The sequence below is a fragment of the Maylandia zebra genome, linkage group LG22 (assembly GCF_041146795.1).
Source record: "Maylandia zebra isolate NMK-2024a linkage group LG22, Mzebra_GT3a, whole genome shotgun sequence".
Lineage (NCBI taxonomy): Eukaryota > Metazoa > Chordata > Actinopteri > Cichliformes > Cichlidae > Maylandia > Maylandia zebra.
The window spans coordinates 727,501-752,577 of NC_135187.1; the positions used below are offsets into that span (position 1 = coordinate 727,501).

Consider the following 25,077-nt stretch of genomic DNA (forward strand, 5'->3'; position numbering starts at 1 on the left):
CTCCTCGCCTTCACTTACTTCCTCTTCGTGATGTCTAACGTCATCCTGCAGACTACCACGACACCACCTCACAGCCTCCTATTTTTCAGATTCCACCTTCTGCATAATATGTGGCCTACCTGCGCGCACCTTCCTCATCCATCACCTCCACCCTGCTCCTCCCTCTTCTTAAAGAGAGTGTTCATCACAAATGTTTCCTTTTTACAAAATCCAAACATTTCTCTAAAACACCCAACCCGAGCCAAGCCCTCCTCATCACCTCCGTTCCCTTCTCCTTCAGCCTCCCCCCTCTGAGGACACTCTCTGCCACTTCATCTTCATTCCTCTCTCTCCTCTAACATTCAGCCTGAGGTCTCCTCGGCCAGTTTTTGATGCGAGCTGGAAGGTTTTTTCTTTTCTGACGCGGAAGGACAACTACAGCACCAAATATGAGCTTACATTCTGACAGTCAGGACTATACTCGGCTGTTCAGGGGGAAGCCTGTATGTCAATGATACAAGTACCACCAGTCAAATCTCTCAACAGCTTCTATTTCAGTCTCTCTGGATTACACACTGGGTCCCATTGTTGACTGTCTCTAGCTGCACCATTAGCTCTGAAGCCACTGCTCTGCTGACGTCGCTGCCCATAAACTGTCCTGGTTGTGCTCAGAGGAACAGCTTAGGACTCAGAGAATGAAGCCTCACATGTAGGAACTGTGTCTGAGTGCAAAAGGTGCCCGGGGTGGATGGTGGGGCTCAGAGGCTTTCATAAAACTGCTGATAATGAGGAAAACATTTACACGGTGCGGGAAATGATTGGAGAGGAGACGGTGCAGCGGGCTAGGATATTTTGGTAAAAGGGGAACACGACAGATTCAGCATCAGCACACTGGCAACAGGATATTAATGAGCAATGTTTTCTCCAAATGCTAATAGAAAAGAATAATCCAATTAGATTTCCTTTGGAACGTATCTGCTGTTGCAATTTTCAGATTTGGTCGTCTGCATGCAGAATTGTTGCCGAGTTCTCTGTAAAGAAAGAGAGGAAATAAATGATCACTGGGTTTAGATGTCACACTCTGTTCTCCTCATGAACGCTTTCTAACCTGACAGTGAGGTTATCAGGTCGCTGCCCTGTAGATAAACAAACGTCCTCTTCATTCTTGGACATGCACGCTGCGCTTCAGTCCACGTCAGAGCTCAGAGGTTAACTCTGGTTAACTCTGCAGTGGTCTTTAAGTGCTGATGTCAGCTTCAGTCATGCTAACCAAGCAGCAAAACTGCAGTTCCTCTCACTTCCAGCAGAGGCAATAGTGAGTCGGCCCCCGCAGACCCCTGTGTTAATATTGTACAGCAGCGATAAACATGTTTACAGCAATGCTTCTGCTCTTTATTGACATCAGCCCTCATAGACATTAGCTTTACTTATTCTGTTTAAAGTTTAAACTATGAGGGAATTTGCAGATGGCGGTCTCAGTTATTATCATGACACAGCAGTCACAGCACAGTGACGTCCAGCAGGTAATAACTCCAGTTCTGAGTCGGGGGTCCTGCGCAGGTGAGGGAGGCCTGAGTGAGTGTAATCCAATCCCCTCTGCAGCCTCCCTGCCTCCTCCGTCCACAGCATCATTCAATTCAGTTTTATTTATACAGCTCCAAATCACAACAACAGTATAGTAAGGTAGACCCTACAATAATAGATACAGAGAAAACCCAACAATCATATGACCCCCTATGAGCACTTTGGCAACAGTGGGAAGGAAGAACTCCCTTTTAACAGGAAGAAACCTCTGGCAGAACCAGGCTCAGGGAGGGGCGGGGCCATCTGCTGTGATTGGTTGGGGTGAGAGAAGGAAGACAGGATAAAGACATGCTGTGGAAGAGAGACAGAGGTTAATAACAGATATGATTCAATGCTGAGAGGTCTGTTAATACATAGTGAGTGAAGAAGAAACCCCCAGTGCATCATGGGAATCCCCGGCAGCCTACATCTATTGCAGCATAACTAAGGGAGGATTCAGGGTCACCTGGTCCAGCCCTAACTATATGCTTTAGCAAAAAGGAAAGTTTGAAGCCTAATCTTGAAAGTAGAGATAGTGTCTGTCTCCTGAATCCAAACTGGAAGCTGGTTCCACGGGTTTCATCCCAGCGGTTAGATGGCAGCCATGCTGTGAGTGTGGCTAAAGTCATCTGTTATGGGAAGTTCTAAATGAAGACCAGAGTCCAGTTAGCACAACGAAGCAAGAAAAGAGAGAGAGCCACGAGCTGTTGTGCGTGCCGCCATCTTTTTTTTACCCGCCATACAGATGCAAACACCAGTGTCTGGCTTCCACAGGCTGACCGATACAGATGAGCCAACATTTTGTAAAGAGTCCACAGATCTTGCTTGGTCTCTCCAGCGGCTCAGACTACGTCACACAGCCTGAGAGCAGACTGCTGTCACCTCCATCTCTTCTGTGCAGAGCCACCCTCTCTTCACCTGAAGACACCAGGTGATCGAGTGTGCCGTCGCTCAGATCCCAGCTGCCTTCTCCTCGGTATAACCGGCACCATCCCATCGTCAACCGCATGACGATGCAGAAAAAAATAGATTTGATCCGTGTCCCTGTCAACAGGAAGTCGAGGGAAGCTGCAGCACTGACAGGAGCTATTTCCTTTCTATTTCCTGCTACAGCCCAGCCGCCGGCTGTGTGCGGTGACACCTGCCACGTTTATTCCTGCTGCGCCCTCCCACCTGACTCCTGAGCAGGCGTGCGTTAGGAGAGCGGGCAGGATGTGCACATAAACAGATGGGAATGTTGACACCGTGATCCGCTCATTTACTGTACGTCCAGAGGGCGAACGAGCCGCCGAGGTGCAGACCGCTGATGCTGAGGCCTGATGGGAAAACCACACGACACGGCGGTGTTCTCCAGGTTAAACACCGTTTCAGGATAACAAGGACCGAGTCCATCAAAGGGACAGCTCAGAGGGGCTGAGATGGTCTGAGCATGTGCGGGGGGATGATGACGAGGAGGTTCATGGCAGTGTGATCCACCGTTCCACACAAAGAGATTAAAAATCAAAGTGCTGCTGAGGCTCCGTAACGAGCAGGAAGCCTGTCCTGGATTTGATTTGTGTTTCGTAAATAATTAACAGCTCTCGAGGCGATTTATCGGGGAACACGAAGAGAGCCACATGGTTCGTGCTGACCGGTGCGATCTTCTTAGAGCCTTAGAGGCGACACCGTGAAGCTGAAAATCTAAAGACCTAATACCTAATAGATCTAATACCTGCAGCGTCTTCTGATGGGAACAGCCATCCTCCTCCCACCTGCAGGGGCGTGTTGCACATAACCTGTTCTGCTTCAATGAGGCGAGCAGGTGAGCGCAGCGTCGAAGACTCCGGATCAGCGCAGCAGGCAGGAAGTCCAGCCTTCACCGCACACTCATTAGCTGGACAGGTGATCTGCCTGAGCTGAGCTCGGAGGGCTGGAGGGAGGGAAGATGAAGATGACACGTCTTCTTCATCAGCAGCACTCGGACACTGAGTTTGCCCAGTATGTGCCCCCCACACACACACACACACACTGTGTGTGGTGCGCAGTCAGTTCCGTGTCTCCGGGTGTCTCCGGGTGTCTCCGGGTGTCTCCGGGTGCGAGGCGCTCCGAGCGTCGGTCGCCGTGTCCGGCTCTCGGCTCGTTGGCGGTTCCCCACACAGTGAGGCAGATGAGCAGAATCATTATTGTCATTAAGATTAAAGCAGGCGAGGGAGCGGTTCACTCACATTCACACACTTTCTCCTCAGCGTGAGCTCTTACATCTGCTCGCTCACAGAGTCACTGTCATCTCATGATTACAACCGATTATCTCTAATTAGGATTTATCACCTTGTAATCCCGACTCTGTAGATTATTCTTATGATTTACTGTCTGATAATCACAGCTCACCGTCTCATAGCCAGAACTTATCGTCTGGTGATTCTGACTTTATGGCACATCTCCTCATCACCAAGAGATAAGACTTCATAACCACGGCACTTATTCTTAACATTTATTGCATTAGAGAAGTAAAACTGGGGCCATGTGATTGTGTGATAAGTGCCTGTATATTGTGAGTAGCAGAGCAGAGCGCGGCGCTGTTCAGAGGATGAGCCTGATTACACAGGCTGCTCTCGCTCACCGCTCACCCCGCGGGCCTCGGCGAGGTCGAGCATCAGAAGTCAGCTGCAGAGACAGCAGAGTGTTTCTAAAAGCCCAAGAGTTCAATAACTTCTGACCTGTTGTTGCCATTGGAGGTAATCAGGGAAATTCCTAATCCGAGTATGGAAGCAACAGGCTGACATTAGCATTCCTGGAGCTGCTAATGTGACTAATGAGGTCCAAGTCCAGGGTTACAGCCCGGCCTCGGTGCTCAGCCTCCTTTTATAACCGTTTTACACTCACAGCTTGACACAGAAAAACATTTCTCTGAACTGAAACGTGCTTTCTGGGAATTTATCTGTTTAGCATGTGGCTAAAACAAAGCCGACTCCAGCCAGGTCCAGGTTAAAGGTCAAAGAGTATTTGAGCTCAAAATGATTGTTTTCCGCACGTTTTCAGAGTGAAATGAATGGAAGGAACCAGTCAGCACTGTGCTGCGTTGTGTATGCAGGGTAACGTGCTCGTTTGTTCGTTTGGGATGAACGTATTCTCTGTGCTCCCCGTCTGTGTTTTCTGTGAATTACTTCCTGACAGCCTCGTTCACCACCTCCGAGCCGCACTCAGATTTAATAGCAAATTATGCTGTTTCAACTGCACTCGTTACCCCGGCGGTGCGGGAACGCCTTCGCTCCCGTCTTGCTGCCCGCCGGTACACAGGCGTCATCCTGTATTTATGAAACGAGGCCGCCACGCTGTGCGTTTCGTCTAACCTGAGACGTGACGGTAAAAGTCCTTTTATTGAGGCAAAAAGAGCTCTGCAGACTGATCTTATTCAGCCCCGGAGGTGGTGTACCTTCACTAAAAATTGACAAATAGGTTTTCTTGTCACTTCCCACCTCTGAGCTCCGTGTAGTTGACATTATTTGATATGAGTGCGGAAGCGTGGACTCCGGGGGCCGCGGTAGGTCGACAGACGAGACAAGGCAGAAGGAAGAATCAACACAACCGATCACAGCACTGCTGCGATCCTCTGGTGGCAAACAAGACGCTCACGTTATTCAATATACACCGAGTGGGTTTGTGTTTCTACCGACATATCGATTCTTTTCCCACCCTGGTGGCTTAAAATTTGGTTTCTTTAGTGAGCTGTGATGTGGCGGGAAAAATAGCCCCGGAGAAAAGATCTTGTCAGAGCCAAACAAAGAGTTCGAGCTGACGTCTGTTATTTCTGTCTCTCAGGCTCCATCGATTTTCAAAAACCTGGTGATTTGGCTGCAGGGTGATTATCAGTGATTACAGTCCGACAGGTCCTGGACAGATTTAGATCAATTTGTTTGACAGACTCGTGTTCATGTGGAGGGGAGTGTAAATGTGCCTCAGACATGGGAAAAGTACTCTACGGCATCCAAAATGCTCACGTTCCCAGTGCTGTGATTCACAGTAGCTTCATGCAAGCTGCAGGAAAGCCTGACCCTTCACCCCGCAGGTCCGAAGAGTCTACACCACCTTCTGGTCTGAAGGCTTCTGTGACATAAACTGTGAAGGTTTTACGTTTCAGTCCTGTTTGTGGATTTTACAGACTGCGTCGAGTGCAAGACAAGAAAGTGAAACACAAAGGCCAAACAGGAAAATCAAACAAAGGCACGGAGGCCTGGGAATATCTGGAAACAGCTGCTCTGATAAAGACTAAAGAGGAGAGAGACTCCCGTGGTTTCAGAGACTTCCTGTTTCTGTAATGAAATGTAATTCACACATGCAAATCAGTTCATAACTCTCGTGTAATGTCTGTGGATTCTTGGTGAATATTCAGTCTCTTCATTAAAAGGAAATTCACAGCTGTTTGTTTCTTTGGACGTGAGCAAACTTACAAACCAGGCATCGATGCAGCTGTTTTTTAAAGCACACATTTTCCTGCACAGTTCAGCTGTTTGTGCTCTCTGTGGAAGAACGTCCACGCGCTGCTGTCCAGGTCAGCAGGATGTTGTCCAGGTGTGGACGTCAGACAGACCTGACGGACATGTCTTTGGCTGAAGGTACAACATTTATATTCAGCTTGGATTCCCCTTCAAAGTGAGACATTTGCCTTTTAAATAAAAAGTGACACCTTAAGTGAAGAAATAAGAGCTGCCCAAAGTGTGAAAAATGTACTTTGAGTTCATTTTTCAAAAATAAATCTGCAGTGACAAACTACCTTTTACACCGGCGCCGCTGTAGTTTCCAGATATTTAATGATGAGCATAAGCTAATGATTGCTTCAGAAAGACTGATAGCACAGGCTGAAATAATTCATGGCAATCTTTAGCAGCAGCTGAAGGACACTGATGCTGCTGAATTGTTAAAATCCTTCACTGCAATATTTATGCTTCCCGCTCGGATCTCAATCCTGCGAGAGGAGGAAGTATCTGCATGATGATGTCACTTAGATTTATCTCCGTGCTCGTTTAAATATGAAACGCTGTAAGTCGTCCTTCCGCACCAGGAACAGCTGCGGATGCTGAAACCCACCACAAGCTGCAGTCCCACCAATGTCCACTAGAGGACAGCACCAATGTACATTTCATCAGCGCTTATAGTTTTGCATTATTAGGGGCGTGGCCTCTTTGACTGGGAGGCGGCTGGAGCTGCTAGCTATCTGCTAGCTGAGCTGGACGTCTGGGCCGTGTTTGGGCTGTTGGAGAGTTTGTAACGACATCATGTGACCGCTGTGAGGTCACTGTACTAACAGAGCGTGCACTCTGGTTTTGTTGAGTGAAAGTCGAGATGATTGGATGTTGCTGAGCACCAATGAGCAGGTACTCTGTGTCTGCGTGATACGGCGCGCTAACCAAAGCAGCTAACATTACCTGAAGTTTGAGCATGCTAACAGCTGACTAAAACAACAAGTTGTAGAAGCTGAAATGCTTAAGGTGAGACAAAAGGAGCCGTCGCACAGCCGAGGACGATGGTGGACATCCTCGATGAGACGGTGCTAATGTAAAGCAACCGTGTGGAGCTGTAGCGCTCCAGCAAACAGCGAGATCGTTTCCACGGTACTAAACACGCTTTTATTTGCCATAATAACTGGCTGTGTTTCAGATGCCCGTCGATGCTTCATCTTTATCTACAGTGAAGCGCTGCTATCTGAACCAACAGCTCTCTGACTGCAGTGATAACGTTGACGCCTCTCCTCTGATCGATAATTGACGGGAGCTCTTTATTGACCCGTGAGCTGCCGTGGCGACTCGGTCGGAGACCTGCAGCACGAAGTCAGAGTTCCTCTAATTACCGACGCAGTCTCCGTCTCATCTGGGTCGTCTCTCTGCGTGACGACGAATCGGCTCGTATCTGATTGATAATCGGAGCAGAGTCATGCGGTGCGATTGCTGTTTGTGGAACGCGGCGCTCGTAATTACTTTCACTGAGGTTTGTTTGCACAGATCAAAGATGAACTCGTTTCCCTCAGATGCAAATGTCCTTCGTGTGTTAGAAGAGCGTCCTCGTGCTCAGGGTGGTGTTCAGGTCAGGAAACAGCTGCTCACAGACAATAAAAACACAAAACCATGAAAATAATCACATCAATCACTGAAGCACAGTATTGTGACTGTACTCTGTGGCTGCAGGACAGCAAACACATTTAAAACCTTTATTTCTGGAGTTTTCTTTAAAATGAAAGTATGGTAAAACAGTGGTTTCCCCCTCTCTACATAGAAACTTTGGAGACTTTGTTTTTATGTGTTCGAGGAAATATCCCAAACAAATCCGGAGTCCCGTGACGTGTACAGACTCTTCTTCACTCCCATCCTCCTCCTCAGGTGAGCTCATTCATTTTTTGGAAACACACGGCGTGTTTTTATGTCTCTCCCATGGTGAACCTTTCCTCGTGTCCCTGACAGCGGCGTGCGTCTGTGCAGAGTAAGAGGACGCAGATCTGTTCCCAGCCTGATTCTCAGCATCGCAGCTGATGTTTCAGCCTCCAGCATCTGTCGCAGGACAAACCGAGCATGCGTTTGACTGCTGACGGTTTGCCATCATGAGCTCAGTCTTTGGATTACCAAAACACTTTCCTGCGGTCCTTTTCATTTCCCGACCACAGAATCAGGAGCCCTGAAAATCTGGTTACAGAGTGGAGTGTTGGAGTGGAACTGAATGAGATTTTCCAGCAGCTGAAGAGAGAAGTGCAGCAGAAAGGAAACATTCACTCACCTGAGATGGTCAGAAACAAACCGTGTGACGCTCTGTCAGTACGCAGGCTTTTCTTGCTACCAGTTAAAAAGCAGTGGTCAGAGAAATGCTTTGCTCAAAGGCAGCTGATCAGTACAAAACTGTGCTGAGAAAAACAGCAACTTTACCTCTTTTCTGAAACTCGTGTGCACACGGCGAGCCTGAAGACACGGTATCGATCCACGCTGTGAGGTAGTCATGTAGGACAGGCTGCCGAGGCTCAGCTGTGGTCTGGGAGCCAGAGAGTGACCAATGAGGCTCCACACCTGCATCTGCAGGTCAAAGGTCAAGGCTTTTGCTGCTTTTACTGAACTCCAGGCCAGAAGGAAACGAGAGCTTCCTTTTGTGTGTGTCAGATATAAGTGTGTGTGCGCATCAGTCAGCTGGTATTAACAGTGACACAGTGAAAGGTGAACCTTTGGTTGCCATGGTAACCTCGGTTTAGGCATCTGCTGGTTTTGTTGAAGCCCCGCGAGATAAAAAAGGAGCAGGGATTTGAACTCGAGGGTGAGAGATGAGCAGGGAGAAAATCCTTATCGGCTGAACTCGCACTTGCAGCTTTATGTCTCTGCTGTTACTCGAGTTAATCTTCCTCCGCGGGACGAGCAGCGAGGGGTGCTGACAGCAGAGCGGTGACCGGGCCTCGCCGTGGATCACGGAGACGCTCCCCGATCCAGTTTCCTCTCGGTTTAGTTCTCCCTTACAAATGAAGAAACCCAGGACGGACACGAGGAGATGCGCAGAGCGAGCGGGAACAAAGGGAGGCCTCGAGGGGCTCGTAACAAGACAAACACAGCAAAGGGATCGTGCGAGAGGAATCAAGATGGCAAACAGACGGCGGTGGGAGGCGAGAGGAGAAACGAGAGCAGAGGAGCGCTCACACGGAGGAGATGCTGCTCATCCTTCACCGCGTTCTGTGGAAAGAACGAACACAATGCACGTGCTCGAGTTTCGTTCCCACAGAAAATACCGCTGCTTCATTTCTTTCACTCATGTGTCACACACTGGCTCCCTGCAGTCTGCCAGTATTTCTCTCTGAGCAGACTGCAGCTGCAGTGTTTCCCATTTACAGCTTCTTAAACACGCAAAAATTACCGAGTCACTGAAATGCGAGGTTAAACCTGTCGCAGCGTTTACATCTCGCTCTGTTTGTGGCTCGAGATCAGTGAGTGTGAGCCTGCAAAAGAAAGGTGCACATCACATCCAGCAATAAACACCGATAAGAAGTGAGTGCAGCGAAAGTTCACGATCTTGTTTTCATAACTGAAATCCAAATGTGACCGACCGTCATGAAACCCAGCGTTGATGGTGTGGAGTGGGTGGAGTTCTGTAAATGAACCAGGCTGAACAGTGAAGGTGCAGCGAGCTCACTTTAACTAAGAGCCAATCCCATGCACGTCCTCTCACTTGACGTCCCGCTCGACTCGACGGTGCAAAAACTTTTAGTGTTTGGACGAAAGCTCCTGTTTGGTGGACAGCAGAGAGGAACCTCTGCTTTCACCTGTCAGCAGGTGAAAGCAGAGCCTGACGGTCCTGTTAGAGCAGCTTTGAGCTCCACATGGATCAGAATCAGCTGTGCTGAGCACGTATGGAAGTGCACATGCAAGGAACTTCTTTTCTCTGTGCTTAACAGGACAGACAGCAGTGACAGTAGCAACATGGCACAGACACACACAGCACATTCATACTCATGTGTGTGAAGATGCTGAGATACATTATGGATGAAATAAGGTGATAAATCAGTGACATGCTGGCCTGTATACAGCTGTACGTACAGCACACTCAGACTCAGGCCGGGTGGATGTGTGAGTGCAGACTTTTACGGATCTGTCTGTGGGAGTGTCGGGGTCAGTGCACACCGAGACGGAGCAAGTGGGATTCAAACACGCGTGACGTCACTCACCCATGCGGACGGCAGAGAGGGTGTTGGCCTGGCTGAAGGAGAGCGGCGCCATGGTCAGCAGCGAGGCGACGGTGTAAATCGACAGCAGCAGTGCTGGCAGAGCCGGCATCTTCCACCGCTCCTCATGGAGAATGGTCTGCTGGCTGCCTGTACCGCCACCTGCAGGACAGGAGGACAGGTGAGATCCAACAACTCAGTTCACACGTTTCACACGTTCAGCAGCAGACTTCAGCAGGAAATCCTGCATGTGACGGTTGCACAGCACATCCACACTGACACAGTTACAGCCCCCTGCACTGCTGTACGGCCCCGAGGACGCTGCTCTTCAACGGGGAGGCAGCAGTTTAGAAATAATCAGAGGAAACAGAGTCAAAGGAAACAGAGTCGGAGGAAACAGAGTCAGAGAAAACAGAGTCGGAGGAAACAGTCAGAGGAAACAGTGTCAGAGGAAACAGAGTCAGAGGAAACAGTCAGAGGAAACAGTGTCAGAGGAAACAGAGTCAGAGGAAATAGTCAGAGGAAACAGTGTCAGAAGAAACAGAGTAGGAGGAAACAGTGTCAGAGGAAACAGAGTCGGAGGAAACAGAGTCGGAGGAAACAGAGTCGGAGGAAACAGAGTCAGAGGAAACAGTCAGAGGAAACAGAGTCAGAGGAAACAGAGTCAGAGAAAACAGAGTCGGAGGAAACAGTCAGAGGAAACAGAGTCGGAGGAAACAGAGTCAGAGGAAACAGAGTCGGAGGAAACAGTGTCAGAGGAAACAGATTCGGAGGAAACAGAGTCAGAGGAAACAGAGTCGGAGGAAACAGTGTCAGAGGAAACAGATTCGGAGGAAACAGAGTCAGAGGAAAAGAGGAAACAGAGTCGGAGGAAACAGAGTCAGAGGAAAAGAGGAAACAGAGTCGGAGGAAACAGTGTCAGAGGAAACAGAGTCGGAGGAAACAGAGTCAGAGGAAAAGAGGAAACAGAGTCAGAGGAAACAGAGTCAGAGGAAACAGAGTCGGAGGAAACAAAGTCGGAGGAAACAAAGTCGGAGGAAACAAAGTCGGAGGAAACAGAGTCAGAGGAAACAGAGTCAGAGGAAACAGTCAGAGGAAACAGAGTCAGAGGAAACAGAGTCGGAGGAAACAGAGTCAGAGGAAACAGAGTCAGAGGAAACAGAGTCGGAGGAAACAGAGTCGGAGGAAACAGAGTCGGAGGAAATAGTCAGAGGAAACAGAGTCAGAGGAAACAGTGTCAGAGGAAACAGAGTCGGAGGAAACAGTGTCAGAGTAAACAGAGTCAGAGGAAACAGTGTCAGAGGAAACAGAGTCGGAGGAAACAGTGTCAGAGGAAACAGTGTCAGAGGAAACAGTGTCAGAGGAAACAGTGTCAGAGGAAACAGATTCGGAGGAAACAGAGTCAGAGGAAAAGAGGAAACAGAGTCGGAGGAAACAGAGTCAGAGGAAAAGAGGAAACAGAGTCGGAGGAAACAGTGTCAGAGGAAACAGAGTCGGAGGAAACAGTGTCAGAGGAAACAGATTCGGAGGAAACAGAGTCAGAGGAAAAGAGGAAACAGAGTCAGAGGAAACAGAGTCAGAGGAAACAGAGTCAGAGGAAACAGAGTCAGAGGAAACAGTCAGAGGAAACAGAGTCGGAGGAAACAAAGTCAGAGGAAACAGAGTCAGAGGAAACAGAGTCAGAGGAAACAGAGTCGGAGGAAACAGAGTCGGAGGAAACAGATTCGGAGGAAACAGAGTCAGAGGAAAAGAGGAAACAGAGTCGGAGGAAACAGAGTCAGAGGAAAAGAGGAAACAGAGTCGGAGGAAACAGTGTCAGAGGAAACAGATTCGGAGGAAACAGAGTCAGAGGAAAAGAGGAAACAGAGTCAGAGGAAACAGAGTCAGAGGAAACAGTCAGAGGAAACAGAGTCAGAGGAAACAGAGTCGGAGGAAACAGAGTCAGAGGAAACAGAGTCAGAGGAAACAGAGTCGGAGGAAACAGAGTCGGAGGAAACAGAGTCGGAGGAAATAGTCAGAGGAAACAGAGTCAGAGGAAACAGTGTCAGAGGAAACGGAGTCGGAGGAAACAGTGTCAGAGTAAACAGAGTCAGAGGAAACAGTGTCAGAGGAAACAGAGTCGGAGGAAACAGTGTCAGAGGAAACAGTGTCAGAGGAAACAGTGTCAGAGGAAACAGATTCGGAGGAAACAGAGTCAGAGGAAAAGAGGAAACAGAGTCAGAGGAAACAGAGTCAGAGGAAACAGAGTCGGAGGAAACAGAGTCAGAGGAAACAGAGTCGGAGGAAACAGAGTCAGAGGAAAAGAGGAAACAGAGTCGGAGGAAACAGTGTCAGAGGAAACAGAGTTGGAGGAAACAGTGTCAGAGGAAACAGATTCGGAGGAAACAGAGTCAGAGGAAACAGAGTCGGAGGAAACAGTGTCAGAGGAAACAGATTCGGAGGAAACAGAGTCAGAGGAAAAGAGGAAACAGAGTCGGAGGAAACAGAGTCAGAGGAAAAGAGGAAACAGAGTCGGAGGAAACAGTGTCAGAGGAAACAGATTCGGAGGAAACAGAGTCAGAGGAAAAGAGGAAACAGAGTCAGAGGAAACAGAGTCAGAGGAAACAGAGTCGGAGGAAACAGAGTCAGAGGAAACAGAGTCGGAGGAAACAGTGTCAGAGGAAACAGATTCGGAGGAAACAGAGTCAGAGGAAACAGAGTCGGAGGAAACAGTGTCAGAGGAAACAGATTCGGAGGAAACAGAGTCAGAGGAAAAGAGGAAACAGAGTCGGAGGAAACAGAGTCAGAGGAAAAGAGGAAACAGAGTCGGAGGAAACAGTGTCAGAGGAAACAGATTCGGAGGAAACAGAGTCAGAGGAAAAGAGGAAACAGAGTCAGAGGAAACAGAGTCAGAGGAAACAGAGTCAGAGGAAACAGAGTCAGAGGAAACAGTCAGAGGAAACAGAGTCAGAGGAAACAGAGTCGGAGGAAACAGAGTCAGAGGAAACAGAGTCAGAGGAAACAGAGTCAGAGGAAACAGAGTCGGAGGAAACAGAGTCAGAGGAAACAGAGTCAGAGGAAACAGTGTCAGAGGAAACAGAGTCGGAGGAAACAGAGTCGGAGGAAACAGTGTCAGAGTAAACAGAGTCAGAGGAAACAGTGTCAGAGGAAACAGAGTCGGAGGAAACAGTGTCAGAGGAAACAGTGTCAGAGGAAACAGTGTCAGAGGAAACAGTGTCAGAGGAAACAGATTCGGAGGGAACAGAGTCAGAGGAAAAGAGGAAACAGAGTCGGAGGAAACAGAGTCAGAGGAAAAGAGGAAACAGAGTCGGAGGAAACAGTGTCAGAGGAAACAGAGTCGGAGGAAACAGTGTCAGAGGAAACAGATTCGGAGGAAACAGAGTCAGAGGAAAAGAGGAAACAGAGTCAGAGGAAACAGAGTCAGAGGAAACAGAGTCAGAGGAAACAGAGTCAGAGGAAACAGTCAGAGGAAACAGAGTCGGAGGAAACAAAGTCAGAGGAAACAGAGTCAGAGGAAACAGAGTCAGAGGAAACAGAGTCGGAGGAAACAGTGTCAGAGGAAACGGAGTCGGAGGAAACAGTGTCAGAGTAAACAGAGTCAGAGGAAACAGTGTCAGAGGAAACAGAGTCGGAGGAAACAGTGTCAGAGGAAACAGTGTCAGAGGAAACAGTGTCAGAGGAAACAGATTCGGAGGAAACAGAGTCAGAGGAAAAGAGGAAACAGAGTCAGAGGAAACAGAGTCAGAGGAAACAGAGTCGGAGGAAACAGAGTCAGAGGAAACAGAGTCGGAGGAAACAGAGTCAGAGGAAAAGAGGAAACAGAGTCGGAGGAAACAGTGTCAGAGGAAACAGAGTTGGAGGAAACAGTGTCAGAGGAAACAGATTCGGAGGAAACAGAGTCAGAGGAAACAGAGTCGGAGGAAACAGTGTCAGAGGAAACAGATTCGGAGGAAACAGAGTCAGAGGAAAAGAGGAAACAGAGTCGGAGGAAACAGTGTCAGAGGAAACGGAGTCGGAGGAAACAGTGTCAGAGTAAACAGAGTCAGAGGAAACAGTGTCAGAGGAAACAGAGTCGGAGGAAACAGTGTCAGAGGAAACAGTGTCAGAGGAAACAGTGTCAGAGGAAACAGATTCGGAGGAAACAGAGTCAGAGGAAAAGAGGAAACAGAGTCAGAGGAAACAGAGTCAGAGGAAACAGAGTCGGAGGAAACAGAGTCAGAGGAAACAGAGTCGGAGGAAACAGAGTCAGAGGAAAAGAGGAAACAGAGTCGGAGGAAACAGTGTCAGAGGAAACAGAGTTGGAGGAAACAGTGTCAGAGGAAACAGATTCGGAGGAAACAGAGTCAGAGGAAACAGAGTCGGAGGAAACAGTGTCAGAGGAAACAGATTCGGAGGAAACAGAGTCAGAGGAAAAGAGGAAACAGAGTCGGAGGAAACAGAGTCAGAGGAAAAGAGGAAACAGAGTCGGAGGAAACAGTGTCAGAGGAAACAGATTCGGAGGAAACAGAGTCAGAGGAAAAGAGGAAACAGAGTCAGAGGAAACAGAGTCAGAGGAAACAGAGTCGGAGGAAACAGAGTCAGAGGAAACAGAGTCGGAGGAAACAGTGTCAGAGGAAACAGATTCGGAGGAAACAGAGTCAGAGGAAACAGAGTCGGAGGAAACAGTGTCAGAGGAAACAGATTCGGAGGAAACAGAGTCAGAGGAAAAGAGGAAACAGAGTCGGAGGAAACAGAGTCAGAGGAAAAGAGGAAACAGAGTCGGAGGAAACAGTGTCAGAGGAAACAGATTCGGAGGAAACAGAGTCAGAGGAAAAGAGGAAACAGAGTCAGAGGAAACAGAGTCAGAGGAAACAGAGTCAGAGGAAACAGAGTCAGAGGAAACAGTCAGAGGAAACAGAGTCAGAGGAAACAGAGTCGGAGGAAACAGAGTCAGAGGAAACAGAGTCAGAGGAAACAGAGTCGGAGGAAACAGAGTCAGAGGAAACAGAGTCAGAGGAAACAGTGTCAGAGGAAACAGAGTCGGAGGAAACAGAGTCGGAGGAAACAGTGTCAGAGTAAACAGAGTCAGAGGAAACAGTGTCAGAGGAAACAGAGTCGGAGGAAACAGTGTCAGAGGAAACAGTGTCAGAGGAAACAGTGTCAGAGGAAACAGTGTCAGAGGAAACAGATTCGGAGGGAACAGAGTCAGAGGAAAAGAGGAAACAGAGTCGGAGGAAACAGAGTCAGAGGAAACAGAGTCGGAGGAAACATAGTCAGAGGAAACAGAGTCAGAGGAAACAGAGTCGGAGGAAACAGAGTCAGAGGAAACAGAGTCGGAGGAAACAGAGTCAGAGGAAACAGAGTTGGAGGAAACAGTGTCAGAGGAAACAGATTCGGAGGAAACAGAGTCAGAGGAAAAGAGGAAACAGAGTCGGAGGAAACAGAGTCAGAGGAAAAGAGGAAACAGAGTCGGAGGAAACAGTGTCAGAGGAAACAGAGTCGGAGGAAACAGTGTCAGAGGAAACAGATTCGGAGGAAACAGAGTCAGAGGAAAAGCGGAAACAGAGTCAGAGGAAACAGAGTCAGAGGAAACAGAGTCAGAGGAAACAGTCAGAGGAAACAGAGTCGGAGGAAACAAAGTCAGAGGAAACAGAGTCAGAGGAAACAGAGTCGGAGGAAACAGAGTCGGAGGAAACAGAGTCAGAGGAAACAGTGTCAGAGGAAACAGAGTCGGAGGAAACAGAGTCAGAGGAAACAGAGTCAGAGGAAACAGAGTCGGAGGAAACAGTCAGAGGAAACAGAGTCAGAGGAAACAGAGTCGGAGGAAACAGAGTCGGAGGAAACACACACACACACACACACACACACACTCTGTGTTGATGAGTTCAGTTCTGTCTCCCCAGCACCATCAGCACCATCCGAGCTGCTCACAGGCCAAACATCTACAGACTCGACCCAGAAACACTGAGACTGAACCCGATGTTAAATATCAAACCTGACAACGTTTTAAACACATGCCCTCGTAAAATGCACAATCTGTACTTTTTATAAATATTCCTAACTCCTTCCAGTACCCTGCTTTGTCTGCACACTACAACCTGGGTTTGCCATTTTTATCAGCAATATAAAATATTAATATTAATAATATTATATAATATTAATAACTGTACAGTACTCTGTTTTTCTAACTATCGTCCATGATATAAATATTTATTTCTGTAAAAGCTTCTGTTCTGTTTGTATATGTGTTTTCTGCTTATTCTATTGGCTGGGAAGATCTGCACATGCCGGCCACTAAAGGATTGGTCGCAGGAGCTTCAGCCACGACCACCTTCAGCTTCAGTACCATTTCTGAGCAGTTTATATCCTGTACAAGGATGAGCCAGAAACACACGAGCAGCTGGACTCCCATTCTGACCCTGGTTTGTCGTAGTTCACAGACAGCGCTGTGCTGTCACAGCTCAGTGTGACTGACGGTCACATTAGTTAATAATAAAACAACGGGCTGGCTTTCTTTGTTTCAGCATCTCCAACTAAATCGTACACAGAGGTGAGCAGCGTCTCTGAGCCGCTTCACCTCCTCCGGTCGTTTCGATATTCCCCTTGTGACGCCTGCTGTGGTGGTGGGTGGAGCTCAGACACCATCGCTCAAGCAAGCATTTTAAACAAGGATGATTTCACTGTAGAGCTCCTGCGGCCGCCTGATAAATGATTCCTTTACAGCAGAGAGAGATTTTAAAATGCTAAAAACCATCCCCACCACTGCGTACAGATGTTTAGCAGGCTGTCAGAGTGCAACCACACAACAGGCAACCGTCCACGCTGAAGGGGCGTATCAGAACCACGCTTTGGTTCTGCTGTGATTCACCGTGGGAGGTTCTGCACCACAGCCCACCCACCTGCTGCTCCAGTGGTTTGTTTGGAAGGGCAACCAATCAAGGTGAAATGTCTTGAAGGGGGCGGAGCTAAAAAAGACAATAACTTGGTGTCAGACACATGGGGATTATTCTGAACAGTGACTCATGCAAAGCTGCTCCAGTAGAGCTGATATGGCGGCTCCTGGAGAGAATCTGACGGAGAACAGGACGAACAGAAGGTTTAAGAAAGGAGCTGAAAGTGTGGAGGAAACAGCAAGGACACGAACAACGAGGGAATATAAGGCGACAGTGTGAGCGACAGTAAACTGGGCAGACGGAGACGTGATGGTGAGATGAGACAGGAAACGAGGAGCAGCCGCAGGCACAAATAAACACATGATGACAACAATTAATTAGGATCTTTCCTACAGGAAGTGCTATCATGTCAGCCGGCGAGCAGAGCCAAGCGGGACCCCGCTGGTACGAGCCGCCACCGCAGTTCACTGCAGCAGCTCGGAGGCTAATCACAGCCGCAACTCTATTAGCTGCCTTCAGTGCCGTCTCATTTCACTGTGGAGGCATTTAGCCGACACTCATTCGAGGCGACTTACAGCGAGTGCAGCAAAGCGCGAGGCTTTAAAGCCCGGCTTCATCGAGTGAAGATGGCGAGGGTCAGAGCGTCGGCAATCACACGCTGGCAAATATTCCCGAGGACGTGTGAGATGAGGTCTGAATGCCCGGCACAAAGCGGCCGAGGATCAGAGGTGACAGGACAGAACGAGGCAGGCAGACAGGAAGTGCCAGGTCATGTGATCAGCCTGAGTGAGAGCGTGCCGCCTGCACAAAGTAAGGTTCAAAATTTCGCCGCCAGGGACATCATAACAGGAAATAAACCCACCTGGTAACAGACCCATCAGCCACTCAGCGAGCACAGTTTCATGGATTATCTGCAGCGCTGTCACAGGCAGCGTGTACCGCGCGGGCACTCACAGGGGCAGTGCACACCGAGACGGAGCAATGACGGAGTCGATGACTGGCTGAAGCGCGACCAGCTGTCCAAAGCTGATGAGTCGGGCTTGAGACGGTTTCTGCTGTAGCGTGCTTCATCTGAAGCTGCTGTTAGTGCCGACTCAGCAGATGTTCCAGTTCCTGTTCTCCACTGGGAAATGCCTGTGAGTGCACATTAAATAGTTGAGGAATTAAAGGAGCTGGGAAATATCAGCCTGTTTAGGAAAGGTGGTGTTAATGTGGTAGAACAGCCCGACGCCACACGTCAGCAGCAGCCAGTGCTCTTTGTTCACCGGACAACAGAAAACCTTAAAAACAGCTCCAGAGGTTTAGCTCAGCGGGACCGTTTAGCTCGACGGACCGCTTCCACGACACGAAGCCGCTTTCAAACACAAAAGGTTGGACAAAACACCTTTTAATCTTCAGAAATCCAAACCTCCCCCTCCCCATCCGCTGCTCGGACATCACAGCGACGCCTTAAAGGTTAGACTGCACTGTGGCCACTGTTAGCTCAGTGCTAGACCTGTGTACGTAATGTACCACAGCGATGGGGGTGTTTGACACAGCAGAGGGCCTCAGAGGGAGGTGCTTGGGGTGGATGGTGGGCAGGTGGTTAGATATAAATAGCCGTTCTGTTTGCCTCACACTCACATCTGCTCTCACGCTGACGGGCCGCGAGGCTTCCAGATATGAAGGACGGTGCCTCCTCCACCTTTTCTCTGATGCAATAAAAGAGGAAAACCAAGGCCCCCACCCAACAGGAGCGGAGCGTTCCCTGTAAAGCATCCTGTTTGTCTGGTAATGGCCCTTAATGCTCACCTAAATATAGGATATTAGCTTTCTCTGCCTTCAGGGGATAAGGAGATTTTGTTTAGCAGTGGCATCATGAAGAGTGTTGCTGACTCAAAACACTATAATGACATGGTAATCCTCTCATTCAGCCGCTGACACGCAGCACATTTCTGCCTTCAGACGACAGCGGGGAGGTTTGATTCCTGCACGTAAAGCCGTCCTTCTGAAAAGTGGCGCTCTGCAGCAGATCCAGCGACAGGAAACGAGGAGACGAGCCGGGCGACACGCTGCGTCTGTTTTTAGCCTGTTTGCCGGCGCAAAGCTCCAATTAGAACTTCAGTAAACATTTTCTATGGTGGTCAGCATGCCGGCTCGGTTTTAATCAAAGCTTTGAAACAGAGAGCAGAGGAAAAAGGAGCTTTTCATTCAGACGCCCAGAGTTACAGGCGGCTGTGTAATGCATGGATTTATTTCTCAGAGCGTTTCAAAGGCCGTCTCCTAACGAGGCAGCTGCTTTGTTAGGAGACGGCCTCTGAAACGCTTCTTGTTCAGCGTTCGATCGAGTCGAGTCTGAAACCTGCAGCCTCTCGCACATTTCGGCGACAGCGTCAGCTTCGTTCCACTGCTGACCGAACAATGGACAAAAACCCCGTCGTGGTAAATGCGATGCTCAGCTTCATCCTACATGGTGGGCGTCATACGGCCAAACCCAACCTCACGTAAAACTGGACTTCCTGTCAGAATCCCTCAGATATCTGCATCAGAGAGGAAGAAGAGCAGCTTCAACGTCTCTGTTATTTTAAAGAAACGCTGCTGAGGTAAGCGTGGCAGCATTTTTACTCATTCAAAGAACTCAACACATATACACACAACTCTGTACTCGCTATACAAGAAAGAGACGAGAAAACATGAACTTAACATCATTATCAACAGGAAAAGCTGTAAAACCTGTAAAAGGTCAATTTCAGCTGGTGCCAATCTGGCTCCTGGATGGTGGTGGTATCATCCTGCTCTCTGGTCAGATTTGAGGGGAGGATTATTCAAAGAGAGGAACTCAAAGAAAACCACGGTTCAGCTTCCAGCAGTGGCTCTGCTTCAGGATCAGCCTGTCAAGCGTGGAAACAGAGGCGAGGCGAGGACAGCGTCACACGACGCTGTCTATTAGCAGGTCCCATTAGTCAACGTGAGCACTGAAGGCAGGATGAAGAGCCTTTAAACTGAGGAAACGCCCTTACAGCTTCAACAGCCTGCTCGCTTCAGCTTCAGCTGCCGCCTGTGCAGACAGAAGCTCCTCCCACTCCAGGAAGTCACATATGAGCAACAATTAGGTAAGAAATGAACTTAATCTATCACATAAATAAATAAAACAGGCCGTCAGAAACTACATTTAGAGTCGAGTCCTGTGCCCTTCCTGCACTGCATCATACTCAGGTTTCATCGTACGTCCACAGGCTCCGCCTCCTCCGGTTTAGACTGGTTGGGTGGTTGGGAGGCTGCGTTGCTCCGGCGTCATCAGTCAGTCAGATGTGCATTTGCATTAAAAGACCCCAACATGGACCCGCACTGATGAATAAACACGAGCAAGTCCAGGGACGGCTCAAGGCCGTATGAGCGCCTCCTCCTCATCTCACACCTCATTGGCTGAGCAGACGCTGAATGAGAGATGATTCGAGACAGGAAGGAGAGCGTGAGTCGGGGCTGATGGGAAGAAGAACAGTGGAGAGTTCAGTTTCCTGGCAGGTGACGGCTCTGATCCGTTCTCTCATTACCTCAAGCTCATCGCTCAGCCGAAGAACAGAAAGAGGAATCCGTCTTGGTGGTACCGTCACCGACAGACTTATTGACGGCTCGAAGCTTTCAGCACACATTATTCATCAGATAATTTAGAAGCAGCAGTGGGGGGTATCGACCGAGGAAAACAGCGAGTCGGGAGGCGAGGAAAACGTCTCCGCAGACGTTAAAGTTTCAGTAAAGTTTGCCGCTCGTCCTCATCATCAGGTCCCCGTGTTGTTGTACCTGTCAGAGCGTTGCCTCCTGCTCTAGGCCCGTCCCTCGAATGGTCAGAGCACTTCCACAGGTGAAACTTCCACAGTGGAAACTGTGGAAACTTTCACCTGTGGAAGTTTCACTTCCACCTGTGGAAGTTTCACAGGTGTTTTGGACCCACTGTGTCCTCTTATTGACTGAAGCAAGGCGGTACGGACGCGTTCATCTGAGCTCCTGCTGCAAACTCAGCATGGTCAAAAACAGATGGACCCTCTCCAAGTTACATCAGGGTAGCTGTGGCGTCTGTGACAGGGAGCAGGGCGGAGCCTGGGAGGGTCACCGTGGTAACATGTGCGAGCTCCTTCACAAAAGCACAACCTGCTCATCACAGCTTCACGTCTTTACTCCAAATCTTGGCCGATCACCCTGTGACCCTCCTGTGTAAAACATCATCAGCTCACTGCATCCAGCTGCTGATGCTGACTGTGCACACGAACGCCTCACCCTTTGCTCGTGTGTTCGTGCAAAACCTCACGCACAGATGAAGAGCTGATCTGCAGGAGAAAACGCTGACTCCACATTCAGTACAGCGTGTGGTCACAGTAAACTCTTTCTCCCACGTCGCCTCCAATAACCTGCAGTCCTCAGCGGGAGGCGAGCGCACCGAGGAGACGCTGGAAACTCTCACTTTAAATGTCAAGCGGAATAAAGCCGATAAACCTGCTGACATTTGTCTCGCCGAGACTCGAGCTCGATCTGTAACTGAGCTCAGACACAAGCTAGTCAAACACAAACAGAACTCCACCGCCTCCACCCGAGGAGCCCAGCACGCCACACGCATTCACCTGTGGACGCCGGCGGCGGGAGTTATAGGTAACGGAGGGGCCGCTTCGCTCGCTGTCACGCTAAAATGATGGTGAGGTAATTTAAAGAGGCTGCGTGTGAGGGGGAAACATATTTCTGAGGAAACAGGACAGGCAGGGCGGTGCTGACGGATGGTGGAGGGATGGAGACGTGAACGAAATACTGCAGTGAGACAAGCTGCTGTAATTCGAGGCTTTTCTCCCCTGCAAAGATAAAGATGTGCACATGTTAGGAACGTGTCAGCTGTTGTGTGGGAACAAATTACTCTTCCACTTGTTTCTCGTCTTGTTTTTGAATGCGACGCAGGATCCGCGAAACCCCGGGGCCTTCGTGATCAGCAGCAGGTACACGAACGTCCTCATTAAAGGGAAAACACATGCAGACAATCCACAAACACCAGTCGAATCTTTGTTTCAGCTGCAAACAGAATCAAACGTCCCCACGGAGCTAAAGAGCATCGAACAGGCGGCCTGTGGCCTGTGCTCGACTCTCACGGGCACAGAGAAGAAGAAAACGTATCGTGTCCTGTAAAAAAGATGTTGTGCACCTGGGTCATCTCTGCACTGTTGAAATGTGCAGTTTGCAGGTCTTGAGTCACATGACCTCAGAGAGGTCACATTAGAGCGCCACTAACATCAAACGTGCAGCTTGCAGTTTATTAACCACAGAAAGTAAATATGTGGTGGTGCTTTTTGCTCACGCTGCTGTTCCTTATGTCTCCTACACGGTTTGGCATACAGAGCAACACAAAGAAACAAAGGACAGATGGATGATAGAGAGATGGATGCTGCTGCAGCAGTGTGAAGGTGACAGCTCGACCCCTTTGCACCTGGGAGAGGCCGACCGGCAGGGCGAAAGCTCCGGAGGCGAGCCAGCGGGGAAAATAAAGTCCACTGTCAGCAAATATAGAGGAGGGAAACGATGGGAGGATGGACGGGACGGAGCCCAGGAGACGAGGGAGAGAGGGTGAATCTGGTGTCAATATGGGAGGGAGAGGTGTGAGAGAGGAGGGAGGGGGTGAGGAGGAAGAGAAACAGTGAGGATTATAAAAGGATGAAAAGAGGAGACGGTGGAAAGACATGAAATGGACGTTAAGTTTAATATGAGCAGAGACGAGCTTTCACAGCAGACCCTGCTCTTTTCTAGCGTTGTCCTCCTGCAGCAGTAATTATTGTAATGACATCATCAAACGCCTGATAGCAAACGCTAACACAGCCGGAGTCTCCTCCACCTCCATCAGGCAGGACGGAGGCTCTGCTGCGAGGCTTCATCAGCAGCGTGCGGCTCGTCATCGTCGTTTAAGCTGAAGGTTAGAAAGGTCACAGTCTGGAAGTTTCTCAAGGAGTTCCTGGAAAGTTCAGCTTGTTCATGTCTCGTTTCTTTTAAGGTTGCTTGACTGACACGTGTGTGCTCCTGACATTAAAACGTGTTTCCTGTTAGAATCATTCAGAGACTGAGGCTAACCACCTCGTGCTGCTCGTACACCGCAGTGGATGGTTTCAGAGGGGCGGGGCAAACCGCCTGTGCAGTCATTTAGACTGGAGGACCGTCAGGAAGTCACATGACCTCACCACCAGGCCGGTTTCCTGCAAACACACGGGAGGCCGTGCTGTTGTATCTGCTGAAGGCCTCGAACTGCAGCTGACTGACGCCGGTGGAGCGCTCTGGTTTTACTGCATCATCTGAAACATCTGGAAACATCTGCTTCTTCCTGCTGCTCCGCCTGGAGGAAAGAGTGACGCTCTTAATCCACGTTTGGTCCTGAAAATCTGCAGCCTGTGACTGAAACACAGTGAGTAATGCTGGTGCTTTTGTCTCTTCAGTGGATAGGTTCACACAGCACGTCACTGTGGAGCAGAGCTCATGAGTGGGTTTCACCTCAGAATTAAATTCTTACGTAATCTGCCCCGATGGAGAGAGAGGGACGAGCGGGGAGAGCTCCAGAGTCGACGCCTGACCTTCACAATGCAATGTGGCGGCCGGAGGGAGAGCGACGGGGAGGACGACAGGAGAGAGCCGAGAGCGATGCAGCGCAGATATGGAGGCAAACAACAGAGAGAAGGTGAAGATGGCGCTCAGTGCGACGGAGCTTTGAACAAAGCCGGCGTTAGCAGCATAACAGCTGTTTGTGCTGTACTCTCTGAAGACGCGCCGCCAACGAGCAGCGGTTTGAAGTCAAGCGTGCGTGGTTTCACAAATCCTCCATGAAGAGGCTTCTTCTTCTCTTTTTAAATAACTGTAGATACAAAAGAGTGATGCCTGAAGCCCGATACCGGCCCATAATCTCCACCCCTGCAGCATCCTGCAGGACAGCACCGGGCGGGCGACCCCACAGCCACTCAGGAAACCGGCTGGTATTTAAAGGCAGTGAGCAGGTTCCTTCATTTTAGAGCAACGACAGTAAAGGTGCGATCAGAAGGTTAAACCGTGAAGCGCACAGCCTGCTTTCTGTTTCCTGCTGAACATCAGTGTGTATTCCAGGCTGTTTGAGGGACGCAGGTGTCGGTCAGGTGAGTCTGTGTCCTCACAGTGACATCCGAAGCTGCTGCACGCTGACCGCTCACTCTTCCCAGGACGTGGGTCGAATGCAGAGAACGCGCATCGACACAGGAAGTGCCGCTCTGATGTCAGATGTGATGAAACATCTGGCCAGTTCCTGGGTTGCACAGGAAGCATCCTGCTTACTCTTTCCAACAGGTGGATGCAGCCGTGCAGAAATAATAACTCTGATTTCTTGGATCAGCAGGAACGAGGTGACGCTAACTGTGTGCTGGTCAGGCTCAATAACACCACAGAACACAAATGAGCAGCGTCACACTGAGCTGGAAGTGATTCCCAGGCTGGCACAGACTTGGATGGATGCACTTGGTAACCTTCCACCACTGCAGCAAAGAAAGGATAAAAGGCAGAGACAGACTAAAGCGGCACAGACGGATGAGAGCGAGGAGGAAGATGAGGAGGAGGATGAAGAGAAGCTCGGTGTCCTGTGGGATCGTTCACACCTACGAGGTTCAACATCCTCTGTGACTTCAGCTCCTCTGCAGGCTTACGCCGACAGAGAGCTGCGCGCGTGGAGATGAAACGCAGGAAATACCGACAGGTTTCACACGGCCGCGGCCGGAGCGCGCCGGCAGATGGGGGTTAATTTTAGACCTGTTGGTTCAGGCTTTGAAAATCTGGGGATTTCCATCACGACGCGCTCTCGGCTCATTAGCGCAGCATCTTCTGTCTCTGACAGCAGCTTTGTTATTGTTGCAGCGTTCCTGCATTTGACTTTGTCGCATTACGAGTTCTGTGATGTTCAGTCACAGCACTTTTCCAATAAATCAGAGAGAACTTGTATTCTAACGTTTCCACAGACTGAGGCCGGCTCTGAGACGCGTCCCCACA

General features: G+C 49.5%; 1 protein-coding gene across 2 annotated transcripts in view; it reads right to left on the minus strand.

Moving 5' to 3' along the window:
- The window catches only part of LOC101482014 (glutamate receptor ionotropic, kainate 5), a 207,728-nt gene that overhangs the window by 61,803 nt on the left and 120,848 nt on the right, over positions 1-25,077 (minus strand). For both annotated transcript variants that reach the window (XM_024798395.2, XM_024798394.2), the window contains exon 3: positions 10,205-10,363. In XM_024798395.2, coding sequence (XP_024654163.1) covers positions 10,205-10,313 — 109 coding nt within the window. In that variant the 5' untranslated portion in view covers positions 10,314-10,363. The remainder of the gene's footprint in view (positions 1-10,204; positions 10,364-25,077) is intronic.